The sequence below is a fragment of the Rhinopithecus roxellana genome, chromosome 1 (genome assembly GCF_007565055.1).
Source record: "Rhinopithecus roxellana isolate Shanxi Qingling chromosome 1, ASM756505v1, whole genome shotgun sequence".
NCBI classification, from domain to species: domain Eukaryota; kingdom Metazoa; phylum Chordata; class Mammalia; order Primates; family Cercopithecidae; genus Rhinopithecus; species Rhinopithecus roxellana.
In genome coordinates, this window is record NC_044549.1 from 42866980 (window position 1) to 42889181 (window position 22202).

General features: G+C 40.4%; 1 protein-coding gene across 2 annotated transcripts in view; it reads left to right on the forward strand.

The window, feature by feature from the left end:
- Positions 1-22202, forward strand: part of SLC15A2 (solute carrier family 15 member 2) — a 53045-nt gene that overhangs the window by 18340 nt on the left and 12503 nt on the right. For both annotated transcript variants that reach the window (XM_010370525.2, XM_030941800.1), the window contains exons 4-19: positions 575-667; positions 2017-2116; positions 4204-4294; positions 4588-4665; positions 11394-11476; positions 12021-12107; positions 12286-12375; positions 12468-12512; positions 13623-13655; positions 14220-14308; positions 17324-17405; positions 17988-18122; positions 18552-18716; positions 18871-18917; positions 20380-20490; positions 21503-21599. In XM_010370525.2, coding sequence (XP_010368827.1) covers positions 575-667; positions 2017-2116; positions 4204-4294; positions 4588-4665; positions 11394-11476; positions 12021-12107; positions 12286-12375; positions 12468-12512; positions 13623-13655; positions 14220-14308; positions 17324-17405; positions 17988-18122; positions 18552-18716; positions 18871-18917; positions 20380-20490; positions 21503-21599 — 1426 coding nt within the window. The remainder of the gene's footprint in view (positions 1-574; positions 668-2016; positions 2117-4203; positions 4295-4587; positions 4666-11393; positions 11477-12020; positions 12108-12285; positions 12376-12467; positions 12513-13622; positions 13656-14219; positions 14309-17323; positions 17406-17987; positions 18123-18551; positions 18717-18870; positions 18918-20379; positions 20491-21502; positions 21600-22202) is intronic.

Genomic DNA, 22202 nt, shown 5'->3' on the forward strand with positions numbered 1-22202 from the left:
AAGAAACTGTGGTGAGGATTACAATTAATCCAAGAATCCAAGTTACCCAGGCTGAACCTGAGAGCTTTTTACCTCCCAGTGCTTCTTTAGTTTTGAGGAAGTCGTTTGGGTTAGCCATTCCTGTCTACCTGAAGTTCTTCCTTGACCCCTCTTGCTTCCTACAGCAAAAGACATTCCTTGAGAAAAACGCCTAAGGTCCAAATATCCTCTTCTACTGGTTCTCCCATTTTAAAACATTGTTACTTTTGCTACAAATCCACCTTGTTCTTGTCATGTCTGTACAAAGTAGGGTTTCTCTGTGTATGTGTGAAGTGAGCGGGTAGAGGGAAAGGGGAAGGTGGGTATAGGAAGGGAACTTGAACACTACAAAGTGAAGAATTCCACTCCTTTTTCCTAGTCAGTTTACTTCATTCACCATTATTGTCTCTATTTGGATTTCTCAGATAATTCTTTCCTCCTCCACTCCTTCCTCCTCCTCCTCCATTTATCCCCACACTGAGAACAGTACCTAAGTCTATGTTGTTCAAGTCTCTCAGTTCTGGTTTTAGACCCACTGATTTAGCTCTCTCAACAGGACAATCATCTATCTCTCCTTGGTGTATGTGCTTGGCCATGTGATCAAGTCCTTGGGTGCCTTACCAATACTGGGAGGACAAGTGGTACACACGTGAGTAAAATCATGGAATCAACTAAACTACTTTTCTCAAACATTCGTTACAAATGATTTTCTATTTTCTTACCAGAGATGTCCCTTTATTTTCAAACTACAGTTTTACTACAAAAGAGGTTAAGAAAAACAGTCTTATGACCAGTTGAATTCTTTCCTGCTTTATCTGAGCTCATCTGTTTTTGGGACTTGTAGAATGCCTAGTTAGTATCCTCTTCATATGCTTGAAAATAAACAAAACCTTCACACCCTACATATTCCCTCACCTTTTTATTCATCCATGCAACTATACTTTACCAGAGTTAAAAAAAAAAGTCTATAATGTTTCCTTATAATTAATTGTAGAAGTCATACTCAAATCTTCGAATATTTACATTTATGTGTAGTTCCATATATTTCAGTTGCTATTGATGTTTATGGGATCAGAGGCATTTGATAAATTCTGATGTCTGTTTGTTCAGTCAGTAGAGAGGATTATAGCTGTTCACGAAGCAGTTTATATGTATTCATGTTATAATGCACCTGTGTGCCTGTGTACATGTATTTATCCTATGAGTTAGAAATTTTGTTTGTTTGTTTGTTTTTAGACAGAGTCTTGCTCTGTTGCCCAGGCTGGAGTACAGTGGGGTGATTTCAGCTCACTGAAGTCTCTGCCTCCTGGGTTCAAGTGATTCTCCCACCTCAGCCTCCCGAGTAGCTGGGATTATAGGTGCCCACCACCACGCCTGGCTGATTTTTGTATTTTTAGTAGAGACAGGGTTTTACCATGTTGACCAGGCTGATCTTGAACTCCTGACCTCAGGTGATCCACCCGCCTTGGCTTCTCAAAGTGCTGGCGTAGCCTCTGCACCTGGCCTTGATATTTAATAAATACGACTTTCTCATTGGTGTCCCGTCAAATTTGGCACTGTTGCTATTAGTTATGATGAATTTGAACATTTTATATATTTTTTAAAATTTTGGTGAGGATATGTGAGATCGGGGTCCTTAAAAGGTCTTTCTATTGAAGTACTCCTTTGACTAAAACAAGATTGGGAACCAGTGTGTTAACTTTGGAGTTCCTTCAGTATCTGTTTCTATCGGATGCTCGTAAGGGGTAAATGGAACTACCAGGGATGAAATCTTCCCACGTAATGCATACTTTCTTGCAGAAGCCAAAGGATCATAAATATGGTAAGTGCCCATGAATACCTCCTAGGAATAAAGGCAAATAGAAAGTACCCACGGGGTAGAAACGTGAAGGGAATCTTTGCCCTTGTACACATTTTTTCCCCTCTGCAGCTATGTAGTCCATCTCTACAGGTGCATTTAGTATCGACATGGTTGGCATTCTCACCTCTCCATTTCAGAGTCCTATCATTGGTCGGCCTGAGTCTAATAGCTTTGGGGACAGGAGGCATCAAACCCTGTGTGGCAGCTTTTGGTGGAGACCAGTTTGAAGAAAAACATGTAAGAATCCTGTTATTTTGTATTTTCAAGACTATAGAGCCAGCATTAACAGTGGTACCTGGCAGGTAGCCATTTGCCAAGATTGAAGTAATCTACTGATCAGATCTTACCTGAGCAGTTGTATTCAATGCTGGATACTGGTCATTAATAGTGAGGAAAACTGAAACAGTTTCAAAGGAAAGAGACCAGGGTGGTAGATGAACTAAAAGGCATTTCTTATGAGGAAAGGTTGAAGGAAACGGGGATAGTTAGTTTGGATAAGAATTAAGGAGAATACTATAGCTGCTTATAGCTGCTGGAAGGATGTCAGTGATTAAACCTAAGACCAATGAGTGAAAGCCTCCAAGAAGCCAGTGTTTTGCTTGATGGGTGGAAAAACTTCAAACAATTGTTAAGTTTACTCTAACTTGAGGTGTTTAGGAAGAGATGTGGTAAGCACTTTGGGAATGGGAGGTGATGAGTAGTATAGAGATGATTTAAGCATCTCATTTTGAGATTCTATGAAAGGGGAAAATGACCAATTGCAAGGAAACATAATGAATGTCTATAGATGAATTTCCCTGGCTGATCATTCCCTCTCTTCCTAAATACTTTCCATTACCAGTGGTGAAAAATAAATGGGCCTCGATGAGAAAGCAGTGACAAATAGACAAGGAAGTAGTCTATTTCTAGATCTGTCAACATTTCTGGCTTCCTCACTTTTGTTTCCAGTTTTCAGTTTTGTCTGTCTTCATGTATCCATTCCCTCTTCTCTAACTGTTTATCTTTTTTCCAGTTTCTCTTTTTCCCCCTCACCACTTCTCTCTCTCTCTTTCCCCACCCCCCACTCTCTCTCTCTCTTTCCTTTTCCCTCTTCCACCCTGATATAATGCCTATTATCTCTTTCTGCCTCTGCTATGCTGTCCTGTCTTCTAGTGTTTTTCTTACCTTTCAGACCATTTGGGTTATTTTATACTCTTTATCTGTCCAAGAGTCTATAGATCATAATTGCTTGCTGACTTTGGAGAAAGAACCAACTTTTGGCAAGTGGGACCCTATGTATGATGAACTATACAAATCAGATGAGTGGAATAAGGTTTAAATTGAAACCAGGAGAGGAAACAAAACACACTATATATAGACAATGGGGAAGGACTTGTTGTTCTAATGTGGCAGGGAGAGATCTGGGGTGTCAATGAAGCATGTCGGTGTATAATGAATGAAACATCAGCAACTTTATTTGAAAGTTGTTTCATTTGATAACTGCTCCACAAAGATATTTCACTTAGTAGGACGAATCCGCCTCCAGGTTTCTACTAGCCACTTCTAAGCCTGCTGATTTCTTTTTAGACTCTCTGGCAGATCTCCCTTAAGTACTAGGTGAACTATCCTGCTTCATTAACAGTTGACTCCACTGTCCTATGTTCTGGTACTATTCCTACCACACACTCCTACCACAAAATCTATTATTTAACTAAATCAGGCATTCACTTAGTTAATACAGTCAATAAACATTTATCGAGTCCCTAATATAGGTCAGATGCTATGCAAGGTACTGGGGATTACAGAAATTAGTAAGACAAAATTTCTGCTCTAAAGAAACTCACAACATACTGACAAAACAGACATTTACAGGAGGCAGAGGCAGGAGAATGGCTTGAGCCCGGGAGGCGGAGTTTGCAGTGAGCTGAGATTGCGCCACTGCACTCCAGCCTGGGCGACAGAGTGAGACTCCATTTCAGAAAAACAAAAACAAAAACAAAACACACACACACACACACAAATGCAGACATTTAATGCAAAGACATTAATATTCAAATAGTTATATACAGGACACAGTAGTGGCACTGAAGACAAGAAGATTATTTTTAACCTATGCAAAGGGAGGAAAAGAATGTTAAAGCTGCTCTGGAGTTTGAAAGGTGAGTAAATGATTGGGGTCAGCCAGCCATGTTTTTAAATATCTATTAATAATATGAAATTCAGGTATTATGGAGGCAATATCTGAATCCTTCTCTTTGTATGTACCTTCAGCTCTGAATCTGAACATGGAATGGGGCTGGAGCTAGGGGACACATTGCACTAATGTTTTATCCTGTTTGTTTCAGGCAGAGGAACGGACTAGATACTTCTCAGTCTTCTACCTGTCCATCAATGCAGGGAGCTTGATTTCTACATTTATCACACCCATGCTGAGAGGTTAGGATTTTTTCTGATGGGAAAAGGCTTTGCTCTGGTCAGCCAAAAAGCTGTTCAAGGCTTTCTCCTGTCCATCGTCTCCTTTTATAAGAGCTTGATAACCTGTGAAAATTTATTTTAGTCTTGATTTGTCTGGCCCAAAAGAAGAATTATGGATTGGGTGATGGGAGGAAAGAGGATGGTTATGTCTATTCTACAAGCTCAGGTTTATTTGACAACCTGAACTCGTAGAACAAAACATCAAATATTCAAGACTCAGAATTACTTTCCTCCTCACATCCCATTTTCTTTAGGAGATGTGCAGTGTTTTGGAGAAGACTGCTATGCATTGGCTTTTGGAGTTCCAGGATTGCTCATGGTAATTGCACTTGGTAAGTGCAGTGAAGCAAAGGAAACTAATAATCATTGATACCTGACACATGTAAAGCATCATGTAGGCACTTTACACAAGCTGTTTCATTCAATCCTCACACTAGGGCCTATTGGGTAACAGTTATTGTAAGGGTTTCCCCTCAACTTTGGAGGTAGATTCTGAATGAAGTCAGAAACTTCAAGAAAAGTGTCCAAGTTTGCATAGATGCTTTCTGGGGAGCCTTAAAAAAGATCAAACTCTGGGCAAGTCAGGGACTTGGGCATTTCTTAGTATCTCGGGTCATTCTAATGTATAGTCAAGGTGGAGATCCACTGCTCTACACTACAATATATAGGGAAGCAAGGACGATAACCCTCTTTCAAACTAGTTTACTTCATATCATACTTATTTATCTGGTAATTGGAAAAGATTTTAAATTCTCTAAGCCTTTTAAAACAGCTTCTAGGTTTAGCCATTTCTGCCCTGCTCTGTAGTGCCCCCCTGTAGTGCCCCCAAAGAGTCTGCCCTTGAGTAAAGAGAATAAGAGGAGGTGAATAAGTAGGTGAAAATTAATGCAACTTAAATCAAGTGGCATTCTTTTTATCCCTGAGAACCCAGTCCTGGAAGAGAAGAGGGATGTGGTGTTCCTTATTTTACACAGCCTGAGGGAAAACTTGGGCATGATTATTTCTAATCATTGACCTGGAAACCTGTTCTCACTCTGAGCCTCAGCGTGACACCCCCCTGGAAGATATCCAGTGCAAACCCATAAAGAGCTCAACAGAGGAAAAACAGCCCAGAGACTCAATGTTCAGTGTATTTTCTAACAGGGAGTGGATGGGAGGGTGGTGTTAGTAGTACTCAGAATTCCCAATGCCAAGGAAATTTATTATAGGTGAGCTGTGATAATATATTCCCTACTTCCTTCTTCATTCAAAGCCACATATTTCCCCGAATATTTGCATGATAATAATATTTACATAACAGAGTAATTATGAAGATAAAAAAGAAATGATATAAATGAAATGTTTTATAAATTATGAAGTGTTAAGTGCTAGCTGTCATTGTTAGTCAGCAGCTTCAGTTTTCTGGGTACTAATCAATAACTCAATTCTCTGATCTTTTACTATAATTAATTTCTTTTTTTTTTTTTTTTCTTTTTTGAGACAGAGTCTCACTCTGTCACCCAGGCTGGAGTGCAGTGGCATGATCTTGGCTCACTGCAAGCTCTGCCTCCTGGGTTCATGCCATTCTCCTGCCTCAGCCTTCCAAATAGCTGGGACTACAGGCACCCGCCACCATGCCTGGCTAATTTTTTGTGCTTTTAGTAGAGACGGAGTTTTACCGTGTTAGCCAGGATGGTCTCGATCTCCTGACCTTGTGATCCACCTGCCTCGGCCTCCCAAAGTGCTAGGATTATAGGCATGAGCCACCGCGCCCAGCCAATTAATTCATTTTTTCATTCACTCATTTATTTAACCAACATTTAATGAACCTGTTGTGTGCCATATTATGTGCTAGGTATTGGGATCACATTGGTGAATTGGATACCTGGAGAGTTCATGTTCCCAAAGAACTATGTAGTTCAGTAGGGAGAGGAAGGCAAACAAGTAAAAGGAATTTACAATATAGTATGATCAGTATTTCCCAGATCAACATAGTATGATCCAGGAAAGTACAGAGAGAGCTATGGGAACCACATAGAAGGAATGTTTAATTAAGACCTTGAGGGACCGGGCACAGTGGCTCACACCTGTGGGAGGCCGAGGCAGGAGTATTGCGTGAGCTCAGGAGTTTGAGACCATCCTGGACAACATAGCATGACTCCACCTATACAAACATTTAAAAATTAGTGGAATATGGCCGGGCGCGGTGGCTCAAGCCTGTAATCCCAGCACTTTGGGAGGCCAAGGCGGGTGGATCACGAGGTCAGGAGATCGAGACCATCCTGGCTAACACGGTGAAACCCCGTCTCTACTAAAAAATACAAAAAAACTAGCCAGGCGAGGTGGCAGGCACCTGTAGTCCCAGCTATTCGGGAGGCTGAGGCAGGAGAATGGCGTAAACCCGGGAGGCGGAGCTTGCAGTGAGCTGAGATCGGGCCACTGCACTCCAACCTGGGCGGCAGAGCGAGACTCTGTCTCAAAAAAAAAAAAAAAAAAAAATTAGTGGAATATGATGGCACACACCTATGATCCCAACTATTTGGGAGCTGAGATGGGAGGATCGCTTGAGCCTGGAAGGTCAAGGCTGCAGTGAGCCATGATTGTGCTACTGCACTTCAGCCTGGGCAACAGAACAAGCCCCATCTCATAAATAAATAAATGAATAAAATAATAAATAAATAAATAAATAATACTTTGGGGGTTGTAAAAAGTTTGCCTAAAGAAATGACATTTAAGGTGAGACCTAAGGGCCGAACAGCAGTTAATCAATAAAGAAATTATAAGTGATACAGAAAGAGGATGCAGTAGCTGTAAGACAAGAGGCTGAGAAATAGCATGACATGTTTAACAGCTTTAAAGGCATTCGGATTACCTAAAGCATGAATGAGAATGATAAAGAGGAGAAAGTGCCAGAAACCAGATAATGAAGGGCCTTTTAAACCAGTAAGGAATTAGAACTTCATTGTGAGGGAGAGTGGGGAACTCTCAAAACATTTTAACAGATGAATAATTGCTAGATTTTAATTTCTCAATGATGTTTCTATAATGTAGAGAAAGGATTGTGTTCAGGTGAGGCAAGGATAATATTTATTTTGATTACTGACTTTTTTGATATTTGCTTAAATTTGGTGCTTGAGATGAGTGCCTCACTCAGTTCACCCTAATCTGGCCCTGGTTGAATTAACAAACCTTAGAATGGTTACATATGTTAAGTGAGGGAGAAGATAAGTCAAGGTTTAATGTAGTGTTCTGAACCTTGAGCAGCTGGGTAGGCAGTGGGGTCATTAACTGAGATACTGAGGAAAAGCCAGTTTGGGGCAATGCTGATAAATTTAGTTTTGAACATGTTGCATTTTATATGTAGTTGGAATATTTAATTGGAGTTACCAAACAGTTATTTGGAAATACAGGATTAGAGCTTAGAAGAAATGTTTGCACTATAGATATAGATCTGTAGTCATTAGTATATGGGTAGCAATAAGCCATGAAATGAAGATAGATAACTAAAAGCTAATAAGATAAGAGTAAAGTTAAAAAAAAAAAGTGGGGTAGGAGGATAGGTTCAAACTTCAAGGAGTGCCAGGATTTAAAAGACAGGCAAAGAGGAAAAGCCCACAAATAAGACTAAGAAGGAATGGCCAAAGTGGTAATAGTGCTATCTTGGATACCAAGAGGATTTCAAGAAGGGATTCATTCAGTGTGATAAATGTTACTGAGTGGGAGATTAAGATAGGGGTGACAGATGTCTATTAAATATAGCAACAAGGAGGTCACTGGTATGATTGTATCAGTTATGGTAGAATGGTGGAGGCTGAAGACTGATTGGAGGAGACTGAGAAGTAAATGCTACAGGATTCCTTCGGTGCTGCTTTGTCAGCCAGAAATCTCTGTGGCCACTGCCGCCTCTGTTTGGGCCTTGCTCTGGCCCACTGGGCTTGCTCCACCTGCTCAGCCTGGTAGGCTGCACTTGGCTCCCACCTGCTCAGATCCTGTGCCTACCTCCATGCTGTGCCCAGCTCCATGCTCAGCCCATGACTGGACTAGGCATGCAGCGAGCAGCTTCTGTGTTGGGTGTGGCATCTAGACAGAGGGAACACGGTGGCACCCAAAAACTCAGAGATGCTAGCAATCGCAGAGCCCTAAGGGATGTTACATCTCCTGCTCAGGAATTCCTGAGGTCTGAGCCCCCAGAAATGTTACAGCTGTTCACTCCTGTAGTTCAACGAGCAGAAGCATGTTACAACTCTCTTTCTTCTGTAGTCTAGCAAGCGGGAGCATGTTATGGCTCTTTTATTCTCGCTGCCCACAGCTTGGTGAGCTGACCAAGGGTGTCACAGCCCTTTCATTCCCACCACCCACAATTCAGTAAGTTCCGGGTCCTTGTCCCATGACCAAGAGAAATGAGATGTGTGGACACCAGAGAGTGAGTAAAGCAGAGAAGAGAAGAATTATATTGAGTGGCAGAAGGAAAGCTCTGAGCTCCTAGAAGGGACCGGAAGTGGGTAGCTGTCTGTGAGGCTTAGTGTGGGTTTTTTACGGTCTTTGAATGGGGGAGTGCATGCTGATTGGTCAATGGGTGGGTTTGGAAAAAGCACCACTTAATTGGTTAAAAGCCATCATCCAAAAGGAACCAATGGAGAGAGACGGTAAGACGGAGATAGAAGTTCTCACTCAGGTCATGGACTCTATCAGGAACCAGCAACTCGGTTTTCAGGCTTCAAACTGTCTTTGGCTTGAAGGTCAGGTTTCACTGGGACCCGTCTATGTCTGCCTGGGAATTTATCTGCCTCTTGTCACTATCAGTAAGAAAGTGAAAGAGTATTTATAGCTGGAAGGTGACATGGATTCAAGAAAGGATATTTAGCATGTTTGAATGTTATTAGGAATAATCCAGTGGAGAAAGAAGTTGAAGATACAAGATAAAGACAGTACAATCAGTATGAAAACACATATGAGCAAATTAGCTTTGGATAGGAGGAGAAATATCACCTTCACCTACCTGGAGGGAGGACAGGATGAGTGTGAATACAAGAATTAATAGATTTGGTGGCAGGAAATTGAAGGAGTTTCCATTCGAAGGTCCAGCCTCTTTCTAGGATCATTCTTAGTTTCAGGAGCAGTTTATTCTCTACCCAAAATTTTCCTCTTTTTTAGGTACCTCTTTTTTTTTTTTTTTTTTTTTGAGACAGAGTCTCGCTGTGTCACCAGACTGGAGTGCAGTGGCACAATCTCAGCTCACTGCAATCTCCGCCTCCCAGGTTCAAGTGATTCTCCTGCCTCAGCCTCCTAAGTAGCTGGGACTACAGGTCCGCACCATCAAGCCCAGCTAATTTTTGTATTTTTAGCCAATACAGGGTTTCACCATGTTGGCCAGGTTGGTCAGCTCAATCTCTTGACCTTGTTATCCGTCCGCCTCAGCCTCCCAAAGTGCTGGGATTACAGGTGTGAGCCACTGCACCCAGCCTTCTAGGTACTTTTTTATCTGCCCACTTGACTCTCAGGATTAGCATTCCTCCACTGAACTATTTTTTCTATCAACCATGAGAAGGGTGTTATAGATAAAGGATGCTATTTGGAGAAGCTTTGGGGAAATTGAGAGGATGAATGAGAAAAAGTGGTAGAGTGAATCTGACTGAGAGGAATGGAGATATTAAAAAGTGATGGGAGAGAAAAGTAAAGTGATTTGTGCATTCTGATGTGTAAGGATACTTGAAAATGCTACTGGTCCCTGAAAAAAATCATCTTTAGCAGAGGATCTACTAGAGGGGCATCATGCTGAAGCTAGGAAATCTGTTAAGGAGGAAAGTGCATCTGGGAGGGAACCAAGATGGAGTTTTTCTATTGAGTTTAATTTAATGAAATTGAAAAAAAAAAAAAACCCACTGGTTTATAACTACAAAGGTAATACCAGCTCATTGTTAATTTGGAAAATAAAAGGAAAATTAAAGAAATGAAATCCCCTTAAATTAGCTGTGGAGATGTGGTTAAAGGACAGAGATATGGGCTGAAAGAAACAGAATGAGCTCAAGAACAGAAATTGTATAGAATAGAAGTGTTTGTCAAAATGATGAATAATGGTTACAGCATAGGGTACCTCAAAAAGATTGATGAAATATAAAGTGGGAAACAGCAGGTTGAGGTGAGCTCCTTTGAGGACAAGGACCTTGTTTTTTTCACCTGTGTTACCAGTAGTGTCTAAGAATTAGTGAGTGAGATGCATTATAAGGATTAAATACATAGATTTTTGAGTCAGTCAAGCCTCAGGTCAAAAGTCCAGTTCTGGTATCTTCTAGCAGTGTAACCTTGTACAGGGTGCTTAATTTTCTTAATATTCCTTCATGTATAAAATAGAGACAGTGGTACATATTTTGTCAAGCTAAATCAGTTAATGTATGTAAAATGCTTAGCAAGTTACATGTGATAAACCTTCAAATAGATGGTAGGGCTAACAATAACTATCAGGATAACAGTGAATTTGGGAAGGTCTTTCATGCCAGGAGTTTGGGTGAGTTAAGTATTAATAGATCCTGGAAAGAAACATTTGGCATCAGATTAAAGAAGGAAGAGACTAGGGAATGAGAAACTTGTTTGGTGGGCATTTTAATAATCCAAAGTACAAGTTGTGAAGTCCTTAACAAGAGTGGTAGCAGTAGTAAAGTGAAAGAGGGGGCAAATAGGCAATACATTAAAGAAAGAGGGCCAATAAAACTTGGTAACATTTCAGATATGGAGATGGAGAAAGAAGAGTAAGAAGTCACAGATGACTTCCACTTCTGTGATTCCATGAAAGTCTCAATAGATATCTCTCTTAACAATATACCATTTTATCTTCTCTTAGCTCCTGTAATTTTGATAACTCCAAAAGTCAGGCAATGTAAGTCAGTTCCCTCTTTATAAGATTTCCCAGCCACTCCCACAGTTCAGCAGCCTGCCCTTAGCACTGATATATTGAATGTGCTATTTAGGTTGGTGCAAAAGTTATTGCGGTTTTTGCCATTGAAAGTAATGGCAAAACTGCAATAACCTTTGCACCAACCTAATAAATGAGAAGCTAAGAAACTTGTTTGTGTATCAACTGCAGCTGTGTTTGCAATGGGAAGCAAAATATACAATAAACCACCCCCTGAAGGAAACATAGTGGCTCAAGTTTTCAAATGTATCTGGGTAAGTCCATAAATTGCTTTCTTGCCTTTTTCAATCAAAAGAAAGAGATGCTATGCTGAGAATCTTGGCGTTCAAACATGGGCATACATTTTTCTCAATGACCTCTGTTCTATTTCCATGTTTTTTAACAAGCTGAGATTAACCAGTCTTCTTCTTATGTCTCTACTTAACCATTAAGTTTAAAAAAGGTAATTATCTTTTTAAATTGGCAAAATCTTCTGAAATGTAATTATGTATAGACAGATAACTTTTTTCTTTTTTGTTATTTTTTGTTTTGAATGGCAAGTTCTTTCTTAAAGTGATAGATAAAATTATATCAGAAATATTCTGAAATTCAGTGCCTATAAAATTATATCAGAAATATTCTGAAATTCAGTGCCTATAAAATTATATCAGAAATATTCTGATATTCAGTGCCTGATTAGTTCAAAGAGTTGGAATAAGTCACTAAAAGTATGGTGTTTGAAGGAAGGTATGATAAGTTGGAAAAGGCAGAGGATGTTTTTCTGTTTGTCTCTCCCATGATGTCTATGCTCTGCCCTAGTTTGCTATTTCCAATCGTTTCAAGAACCGTTCTGGAGACATTCCAAAGCGACAGCACTGGCTAGACTGGGCAGCTGAGAAATATCCAGTAAGTTGGAAATGCAGAAACATCTTATGGCTTGATGCAGTCTTTCCTAATGTTCAAAATAATTCTATCCTACTGCATTCAACCTCCTCTCTACTGTTTTTTGGACACTTCTACTTTAAGCAAGAAAGCCATGTACAGAACTTCTAGCATTTCTGCCTATTCTTCCTCCTTTTTGCAGAAGCAACTCATTATGGATGTGAAGGCACTAACCAGGGTACTATTCCTTTATATCCCATTGCCCATGTTCTGGGCTCTTTTGGATCAGCAGGTAAGAATAGTTCTTTTGGACATTACCCCTCCTTACAGCCACTTCCCTCTCACAGGAAAGGGATTTCTCATAATAGGATCTGTTTGCCCTAGGGTTCACGATGGACTTTGCAAGCCATCAGGATGAATGGGAATTTGGTGAGTAGAAGAGATTTTCCAGAGAAGTCTATTATTTTCTTCAACATCCATATTGGGGAAAAATTAATTTCTTTGTGGTTTTGCCTGAAAACTAATAAGATTTTCAGAGAAGTGCTTTTAGCTTGAAGGTACTGTGTAGGCAAAGATAAAGAAAGCTAGTTTAGAAATAAAAACCGGAATCTTCTCTTTAGAAATCAAAACCAGAATCTTCTTTTTAGAAATCAGGAACATAAAGATGAGAAAGTTTAAATGTATAGAAGGAAGTATTGAGAGACTAGCAAATGAAGTCTTACATACCTGGGATAGTGATTTTCTTCTGTCTAAGCCTATCACAGTGCACAGCAGGGACAGGTTTGAGTGGCGCTACTACACAATTGGTCTATCTCTTCAACAAGGATCACAGCAGAGGACCTGTGGGAAATGGAATATTTTGTATATATGGATATGGAAAGAATGAGAAGGTTATACATATTATTTTCTCTTTTTCCAAACTCCATTCTTTAGCCCACTCAAATAAGGTACCACCACTGCTCCCAATTGATCTTTTCCCAGATTAGTATATTATTTTTCTATCCTCTCAGTTTTCAAAAGGACAGAGTAGAATGATACCAGGGTCTTATTAGTCAGTCTATTTGGAGCCTGCAAAATATAATTTTACCTTTTCCCTTCCTCTGGTTGTCTCTTATTTACCATGGTGGTCTTCTTGTTGGCCCTCTGGAGAACAACTTTGGAAACACTATATGTCAGGGACAGTCTTCACCCTAACCATGATGTCTTGTCCTTCATATTTTTACAACCTAGAACTACAGTTGCTGAGATCAATAAAAATGCACTGACTCTATTTCCTTTCAAGTTAAGGAAAGCATAATACATAGAAAAGAATTTCTCCCTTAGGCCCGTCTGCCTGGCAAACATAGCCAGAAGCTTTCCCAAGTCTGTTCCCATCCGCCAAATAATCTTAACAGCAAAATAGTGGCCCTGAACCAAAGACCTGATGAATTTTCTCTCATATGCTTCTCACTTGCTAACTAGCAAAATTATTGATCTAGGCCAACAATTTTTTTCTTGTCTTCAGATATCATCTAAATATGATTTGTTATAATGTTTCAGGGTTTTTTTGTGCTTCAGCCGGACCAGATGCAGGTATGGGACTCTTCTATAGCCATGGGGGCTTATTTGTTTCCTTATCTATTCCTACCTCCACCTGCAGTATAAGGATTAACAACCATAATTTGATGCTTTTCTCCTTGTACACTGATAAGGGCCAAGCTTCGACATGAAAACATTCTCTTTAAGCCCCACACTTCTCCTTCAATCCCCTGTTAAGTACTTAATTTGCCACAGGTAAAGTATAAGCATTGGATTTTTTTCCATGTCAAGATAGTATAATGAAAATGTTATAAAAGACATTGTAAGGCTTGTTTTGTGAGCAATGAAGTCATGAGAGGAAAGAGCTCACAGTAAGGCTGGCAGAAAGACAGGCTCAGAATGAAACTTGTCTCTTGGGATATTTGAAAGCTAAAATGCTATGCAAGGGAAATAGGGTCTTGGGTGTAAATGGGCTGAGGAACGTGGAATCATTCTGTACTTACAATGACAAAAGTGTGTGTTGATGTGAGACAGAGTATACACAAGCAAATGAGTGCAGTGCTCACACTCATGATAGGAGAACATTTGTAGCTAATCCTTTTTGTCATGGTGTTACAGGTTCTAAATCCCCTTCTGGTTCTTATCTTCATCCCGTTGTTTGACTTTGTCATTTATCGTCTGGTCTCCAAGTGTGGAATTAACTTCTCGTAAGTGTTCACTGTGCCTGTATGGATTACTCTAAATTGACTCAGTCTTTGCCCAGTTTGATAAATATTCAATGTCAGTATTTTTCTTAGTGATGATTGGTTTTGGTTTATCATCTATCTGCTTCTATTTTTCCATGTTAGACTAACTGCCTATTGACCCTGAAAAATGGGAATTAGATCTAATTAATGAGAGTCAAAGCCATTACTGTGGATTTAACTGTGTGATATTGAAGGGGCAGGTCTAGGTTTCATGCCAAACCAAAAATATGTGAAATTTAGCTCCTAAATCAACTTTCTTCTTTGTTCTTGAATGTTGTCTCTTCAAAGAAACTCAAGGCCTTTGATGACTACTAATCCCTTTAAATCTCCTGTTGTGTCTATGAAACAAATGGGGAACCTAGTAGGACTGGGAACTGAATTGTTCCCAATTACTGCCTGAAATGTTTTCTAAATAGAAGGATTAGTCTTTTTTAGAGTTTGACAAAAGAAAGTTTCAAGCCTTCTTTCATTCTTGATTTAATAGCAATTCATTTTGATGACCACTTTACCAAATGAAAATGGCCCTTTTTCACCTGTTCATTGAGCAGATGTCAGGAAGTTTAGGACCAAGTGTCATGAAAATATATATCAAGAAAAAAAAACATTTCCCTCAAAGAGTTTATTACTTAGTAAGGGGGCTAGAGCATATATATATATATATATATATATATATATATATATATATATATATATAAAGCAACTGCAACTACCACACAGGTAAAATAAGTGTCCTAAGAAGGGCCTAAGATCAAGTGCCAAGGAGATGTAGAAAAGAAAATGTCCTTCCCCTGCCAAGGTCAACAGATTTCTGCAGAGGAAAGTGATGTAAATCATGTACAGCACCTGGCATATGGTATTTGTTCAATAAACCTTGTTGTATTGTCATTATTTTTGGTATTATGACATAGTGAATAGAAAAACCATCATAAGCAAAGATGGAGGTGAGTAAATGTGGTATATCACAGACAAGAGCAGTTCAATGTGACTCAAGAAAAAGAAGAAAGAAGAATGTATGAAGAGGAGTTCTAGAAAATACCTTGAAAAGTAATTGGTCATGGAAACGTGGATTTAAAAAAGAAAAGTAATTGGGATCAAATCAGGAAAAGTCTTTGATACAGTTTGAATATTTGTACCCACCCAAATCTCATGTTGAAATGTAATCCCCAATGTTGGATGTTGGAGGGGGTGTCTAGTGGGAGGTGGTTGGATCATGCAGATGAATTCCTCATGAATGGTTTAGGGCTATCCCGTTGGCGCTGTCCTCATGATAGTGAGTTCTCGTGAGATCTGACCATTTAAAAGTGTGTAGTATCTCCCTACCCTTCATTTGCTCCTGCTTTCATCATGTGACATGCCTGTTTCCCCAGAGGATACAAGCTATAAACCTTGGTGGCTTCTACATGGTGTTAAGCCTGCAGGCATACAGAGTGCAAGAATGAAGAATGCTTGGCACCCTTCACCTAGATTTCAGAGGCTGTATGAGAAAGCGTGGGTGTTCACGCAGAAACCTGCTGCAGGGGTGGAGCCCCCAGAGAGCACCTCTACTAGGGCAGTGTCCTAGTCGTGACCCCCACAGAGTCCCCACAAGGGCACTGCCTAGTAGACGTGTGAGAAGGGGGCCACCATTCTCTAGACCCCAGAATGACAGACCCACTGGCAGCTTGCACCCTGGGCCTGGAAAACCACAGGCACTCAACAACCTGTGAGAGCAGCCACAGGGGCTGAACTCTGCAAAACCACAGGGGTGGAGCTATCCAAGGCCTTGGGAGCCCACCCCCTGTACCGGTGTGCCCTGAATGTGGGACGTGGAGTCAAAGGAGATTATCCTGGAACTTTAAGATTTAATAACTGCCTTGCTGGGTTCAGACTTGCCTGGGACCTGTAGCCCCTTTGTTTTGGCCAGTTTCTTCCTTTTGGGATGGGAATGTTTACCCAGTGCCTATACCTCCATTTTATTTGGGGAGTAAATAAGTTGTTTTGATTTTACAGGCTCGTAGGTGGAAGGGACTTGCCTTATTTCAAATGAGACTTTGGACTTGGGACTTTTGATTGAGTTTGTGCTGGAATGAGTTAAAACTTTGGGGGACTATTGGGAAGGCATAATTGTATTTTGCAATGTGAGAAGGACATGAGATTTTAGGGGGCTAGAGATGGAATGATATAGTTTGGATATTTGTCCCTACCAAAATCTCATGTTGAAATGTAATTCCCAATGATAAAGGTGGGGCCTGATGGGACATGATTGGATCATGGGAGTGAATTCTCATAAAGGGTTTAGCACCATTCCTTGGTGCTATCCTCATGATAGTGAATGAGTTCTCATAAGATCTGGTCATTTAAAAGTGTGTGGGCCGGGCGCGGTGGCTCAAGCCTGTAATCCCAGCACTTTGGGAGGCCGAGACGGGCAGATCACGAGGTCAGGAGATCGAGACCATCCTGGCTAATACGGTGAAACCCTGTCTCTACTTAAAAATACAAAAAAAAAAAAAACTAGCCGGGCGACGAGGCGGGCGCCTGTAGTCCCAGCTACTTGGGAGGCTGAGGCAGGAGAATGGCGTAAACCCGGGAGGCGGAGCTTGCAGTGAGCTGAGATCTGGCCTCTGCACTCCAGCCTGGGTGGCAGAGCGAGACTCCGTCTCAAAAAAAAAAAAAAGTGTGTGGCACCTCCCACCTCCTCACTACTTGCTTCTGCTTTCACCATGTGACATGCCTATTCCACCTTTGGCTCCTCCCATGATTGAAAGCTCCTTGAGGCTTCACCAGAAACTGGGAAGATGCCAACACTCTGCTTCCTGTAATGCTGCAGAACCATAAGCCAATTAAACTTATTTTCTTTATAAATTACCCAATCTCAGGTATTTCTTTATAGAAATGCAAGAACAGCCTAATGCAGTCTTTAATAATAGGCTACAGAGTTTGGATTTCATCCTTAAGAGTCTAAAGTTTAGGTATAATTGTTTCTCCTTTCCACCACAGATCACTTAGGAAAATGGCTGTTGGTATGATCCTAGCGTGCCTGGCATTTGCAGTTGCAGCAGCTGTAGAGATAAAAATAAATGTGAGTTCAGTAATTCTTAAGCTCCTTGAGGGAAGGATCATATCTTTCTTATTTGCTCTTTTTGACTTGTTCGATCATGATTTCCTGGGACCTAGCACAGTACCTTTTTTATAAGAGGTGTATCATAAGTATTTGTGATAAATAAGTAGATAGAGTGGTAAAACAGCAATGCAAAATGAGGCCCACCTCCCACCTGAGTGACTTAGAATGTATTTTCAGGGAATTCTCAAACACTAATATCCAAGATAGCCATCTCCTTAGGGAACACAGGCTTAGGTGATGCCTTTCTAGATACTCAAGTAAAAACCTTTTGGCAGATTGAATAGCCACTATTACGGATGAGGCCACAGCTGAGTCAAAAAGCATGGAGTTTGTAAGCTGGCATTGGTACTTGCTACATTGAACTGATGTTTCCCTCTCCAAACTGCCTTTAGAGTTTTCTAAGCCAAATATTTTTCAAAGGGAGAAAACTATGTCTACTTGGCTAGTGGACTAGGCTGTCAGAAACAACTGAGATATGTGTTGTCATTGTATCTGAAGGATTATTTGTTGGTGATTCTGACATGTATTCTTTGTTCTAAGGAAATGACCCCTGCCCAGCCAGGTCCCCAGGAGGTTTTCCTACAAGTCTTGAATCTGGCAGATGATGATGTGAAAGTGACAGTGGTAGGAAATGAAAACAATTCTCTGTTGATAGAGTCCATCAAATCCTTTCAGGTGAGGTGTGTACCTGAATGAATTAGCAACTCTATATGCTATATTGATCTTGATTTTTTCTTAACATTAATTGTATCATAAGCATCCTCCCATGTCTTTAGATAATCTTTGAGCACATGATTTTAATGGGCATATAATATTCTATTCTATAGATATACCACAGTTTATTTAGACATTTCCACATAGGTATTCAGTTTTTATTATTATACATAATCCTATAATGAACATTCTTATTCATAAATATTTGTGCATACCTCTGATTATTTCTTAGGGTAAATTCCAAGAAATAAAATGACTTGGTTAAAGAAAGGAATTACTAGGTTGAAAATATTTGATGAGGTCACCTACTCTGAGATGCTACAACATTGTAATGTCCAATATGGAGTAGAAGGTGTATGTGACCTTCAATTTATGGTCTTCATTTTACAGAAAACACCACGGTATTCCAAACTGCACCTGAAAACAAAAAGCCAGAATTTTCACTTCCACCTGAAATATCACAATTTGTCTCTCTACACTGAGCATTCTGTGCAGGAGAAGAACTGGTACAGTCTTGTCATTCGTGAAGATGGGAACAGTATCTCCAGCATGATGGTAAGTTGAGGAATTGCTTGTGTTTTAAGTTGTCATCTCAAAGTAATATGACTGTCTTATCAATGCTTACCAAGGATCTGCCTGATGATCAAATTTTCTGAGTATAGGTCTTATTTCATCAGCTGTTACTGATTTTTACTTTCCTCTGTTGTAGGTAAAGGATACAGAAAGCAAAACAATCAATGGGATGACAACTGTGAGGTTTGAATGTCAAAGAGATTCCAAGCCACTCTGTTTTCTCGAATCTTGGACTTGTTCTGAACAGGAATTCCCTCTCCTAGAGTGCCAGGGGCACTGGTGTCAAAAGGCATTTTCTAGGACAGTGAGAGGCAGATAGGCTTCTTTTCTCATGTGGGATTCAAAGATGACCCTATCTGTGTAAGCCCCCTGTACTCTGGGGCATAAATTCTTTCTGCTGTATTTTATCTGTTTATCTTGCTTTCAGGAAAATAACTGAGTACTTTTCTCTTTGTGATCGTCAGAGAGAAATTTGGAAGTGAGAAAATAATCCTCCCTTCCTTTTTGATAGTTGAATATATATCTTTTAAAGTATAGTTTTTGTTATAAGCCTATAGAGGCATCATGGTATAGTACACATTTGGAGCCAAAAGACTTAGTTTTGAATCCAGATAAGGCTGAAGGGTGTTGTCAAAAGGCGAGGGACAGTTACAGAGATGGAGTACCCAAGAGGACATGTGTTCTCTGTGGCCAGTATTAGATATGAAATGGACAGATACACAGGTCTATGGCCACCAAGGTCAAGTGGTTGCTGTTGAGAATAGCATTTTAGAGGAGAACTTTTAGTGAAAAGTCTGGATTTCACTGAAGGGTAGGACAGTCATAATAACTTGCTTTTGAATATGCTTCAAAAAAAGTAAACAGCTCAAAATAAGACAATGTGAGGTCAGAGAGCCATGGACCTCCAGAGGGGCATTTTCTACGTCAGTGTAGAATGATCTAAAGTCTAGGAATCAACATTCAGGACTCTAGAGGGAACTATCCTTCTTATGCCTGGGGCCAGAGACCAAATCAAAAGCTGTCAAAACAGAAATGTACCAAAAACCCTTCCTGAGAGGACAATCTAGGTGCCAGGTTCAGAAAAATAGAAAGATGGTTCTGGAAGGGTCCAAAGTTTCTGCAGACTCCAAAACAATTATAGCAACCTACTCTGGGCTGGAAGTCTGAGTTTTGCATAAGTCACATTGGGCTTAATTTATAAGAGGTTAAGATATGGGTTTTATGTAAATACTATCATTTCTTTATGCATAATTATCTTATTTTTCTTAGTAAAGTCTCAGTTGATAGATTCCACCATTATAAGGGAAATAAATTAGATACACCTAAGTTGGACTAGTGAGGAAACTCAGATTGCCATGAATGATCATGATAGTGTCCACCTAGCTAGAGGTCTGCTGAGGATGTGAGAGATAAAAGTTCAAGAAAAAGAAAGTTAGGGACAGCTAAGACTATGGATTACTTTTTACCTGTGGGATCATTCATTTGTCTAGTTAACAATATACATTATGTACCTTTTATGTGCCAGCCACTATTCTAGGCACTTAGGCACTGGGGATATAGTTATACCCAAAACATAAAAGGTCCCTACCCTCTTTAATCAGGTGTTCCTGTTTGTTTGATATGTAAATAATATCTCTGCCCTCAGGTTTGTTAACACTCTGCATAAAGATGTCAACATCTCCCTGAGTAAAGATACCTCTCTCAATGTTGGTGAAGACTATGGTGTGTCTGCTTATAGAACTGTGCAAAGAGGAGAGTAAGTGCATTGCCCCTGTGGACATTTTACTTTTGTCAATAATTGTTTTTTGAGAGCTATCTTTGTAATATAGGTAGGGAACTTAGGTGCATGTGGGCTAATTTTGTTTTGTTTTGTTTTGTTTTGTTTTGAGACGAAGTCTCGCTCTGTTGCCCAGGCTGGAGTGCAGTGGCGCAATCTCCACTCATTGCAAGCTCCACCTCCCAGGTTCATGCCATTCTCCTGCCTCAGCCTCCCATGTAGCTGGGACTACAGATGCCCACCACCGCGCCCGGCTAATTTTTGTATTTTTAGTAGAGATGGGGTTTCACCGTGTTAGCCAGGATGGTCTCGATCTCCTCACCTCGTGATCCGCCCATCTTGGCTTCCCAAAGTGCTGGGATTACAGGCGCGAGCCATCACGCCCGGCCTGCATGCGGGCTAATTTTGAGTGTAGACGCACTCCTGATCTTTTCCAACTCTTGCTTCCTTCCCTCAGTCTCACTTTTTTTCTGCACAGATATGTTGAGATCACGATTGCTGTGAAGACCACACTATATAGTTAACACAGCCCATCTCTGTATAGTTAACACAGTCCATTTCTGTGAGTTTCTCAAAGTTTATTATTGGTTTCCATTTCTACTGAAGAATGTACTTTGGAACCTTGAATTGGCACTTCATTAGTTAGAGCTTATCTTCTCAGGTTCACTGTTATAGCCTGTTCTACTAAGTCATAAGATTTGCATGAGGAAAGTTCACATGGTACTTAAGTTCACAAAAGAATATGATTTGTAACTACTTTATTTAGGTTGAATATTTTAGAAAATACCTGACAGGCTATAAAGAGCTCAAATCAGGGACAGAAGCCTGGCATGAAAATAACCCACTCCAAGAAACATTTCTCTTCAAAGATAATTAGTAGCTTCACTGCTTTCCTCACCATCAGTAGAGAGATGAGATCATTTTCACCTGGAAATGGGAATGCTTTTCTAAGCTGTGATATTTATTCTAATCTAAATTCATCCTGTTCCAGATACCCTGCAGTGCATTGTAGAACAGAAGATAAGAACTTTTCTCTGAATTTGGGTCTACTAGACTTTGGTGCAGCATATCTGTTTGTTATTACTAATGTAAGTAGCTCACGGCCACCTTCTCACCCTCTCTCCTGGGATCCTCTAGGCAGGGGCAGAAAACAAAAGAGAAGACTCTGTGGCAAAGCAGACACATATATTTATTTCTAGTGTAAGATGACAGGTTCTACAGTGACTTTATTTATTTTTATTTTTATTTTTTTAGACAGAGTTTCACTCTCATCGCCCAGGCTGGCGTGCAGTGGCACGATCTCGGCTCACTACAACCTCTGCCTCCTGGGTTCAAGTGATTCTCCTGCCTCAGCCTCCTGAGTAGCTGGGATTACAGGCACCCACGACCATGCCCAGCTAATTTTTGTATTTTTAGTAGAGATGGGGTTTTGCCATGTTGGCCAGGCTGGCCTTGAACTCCTGACCTCAGGTAATCCACCCACCTCAGCCTCCCAAAGTGCTGGGATTATAAGCATGAGTCACCACACCTGGCCCTACAGTGACTTTAGAAAGCCCACTGTCTCTGTAGGGGATGTTAAGAGATAAGATCAACAACAAGCAAAGGGTCTTGGGGAAGGAGAGACATAATTTATCTTGAGCCATGACTGTGAGATGCCACGGCCTGCTCCAGTCTCATTATGTCTCCAAGCA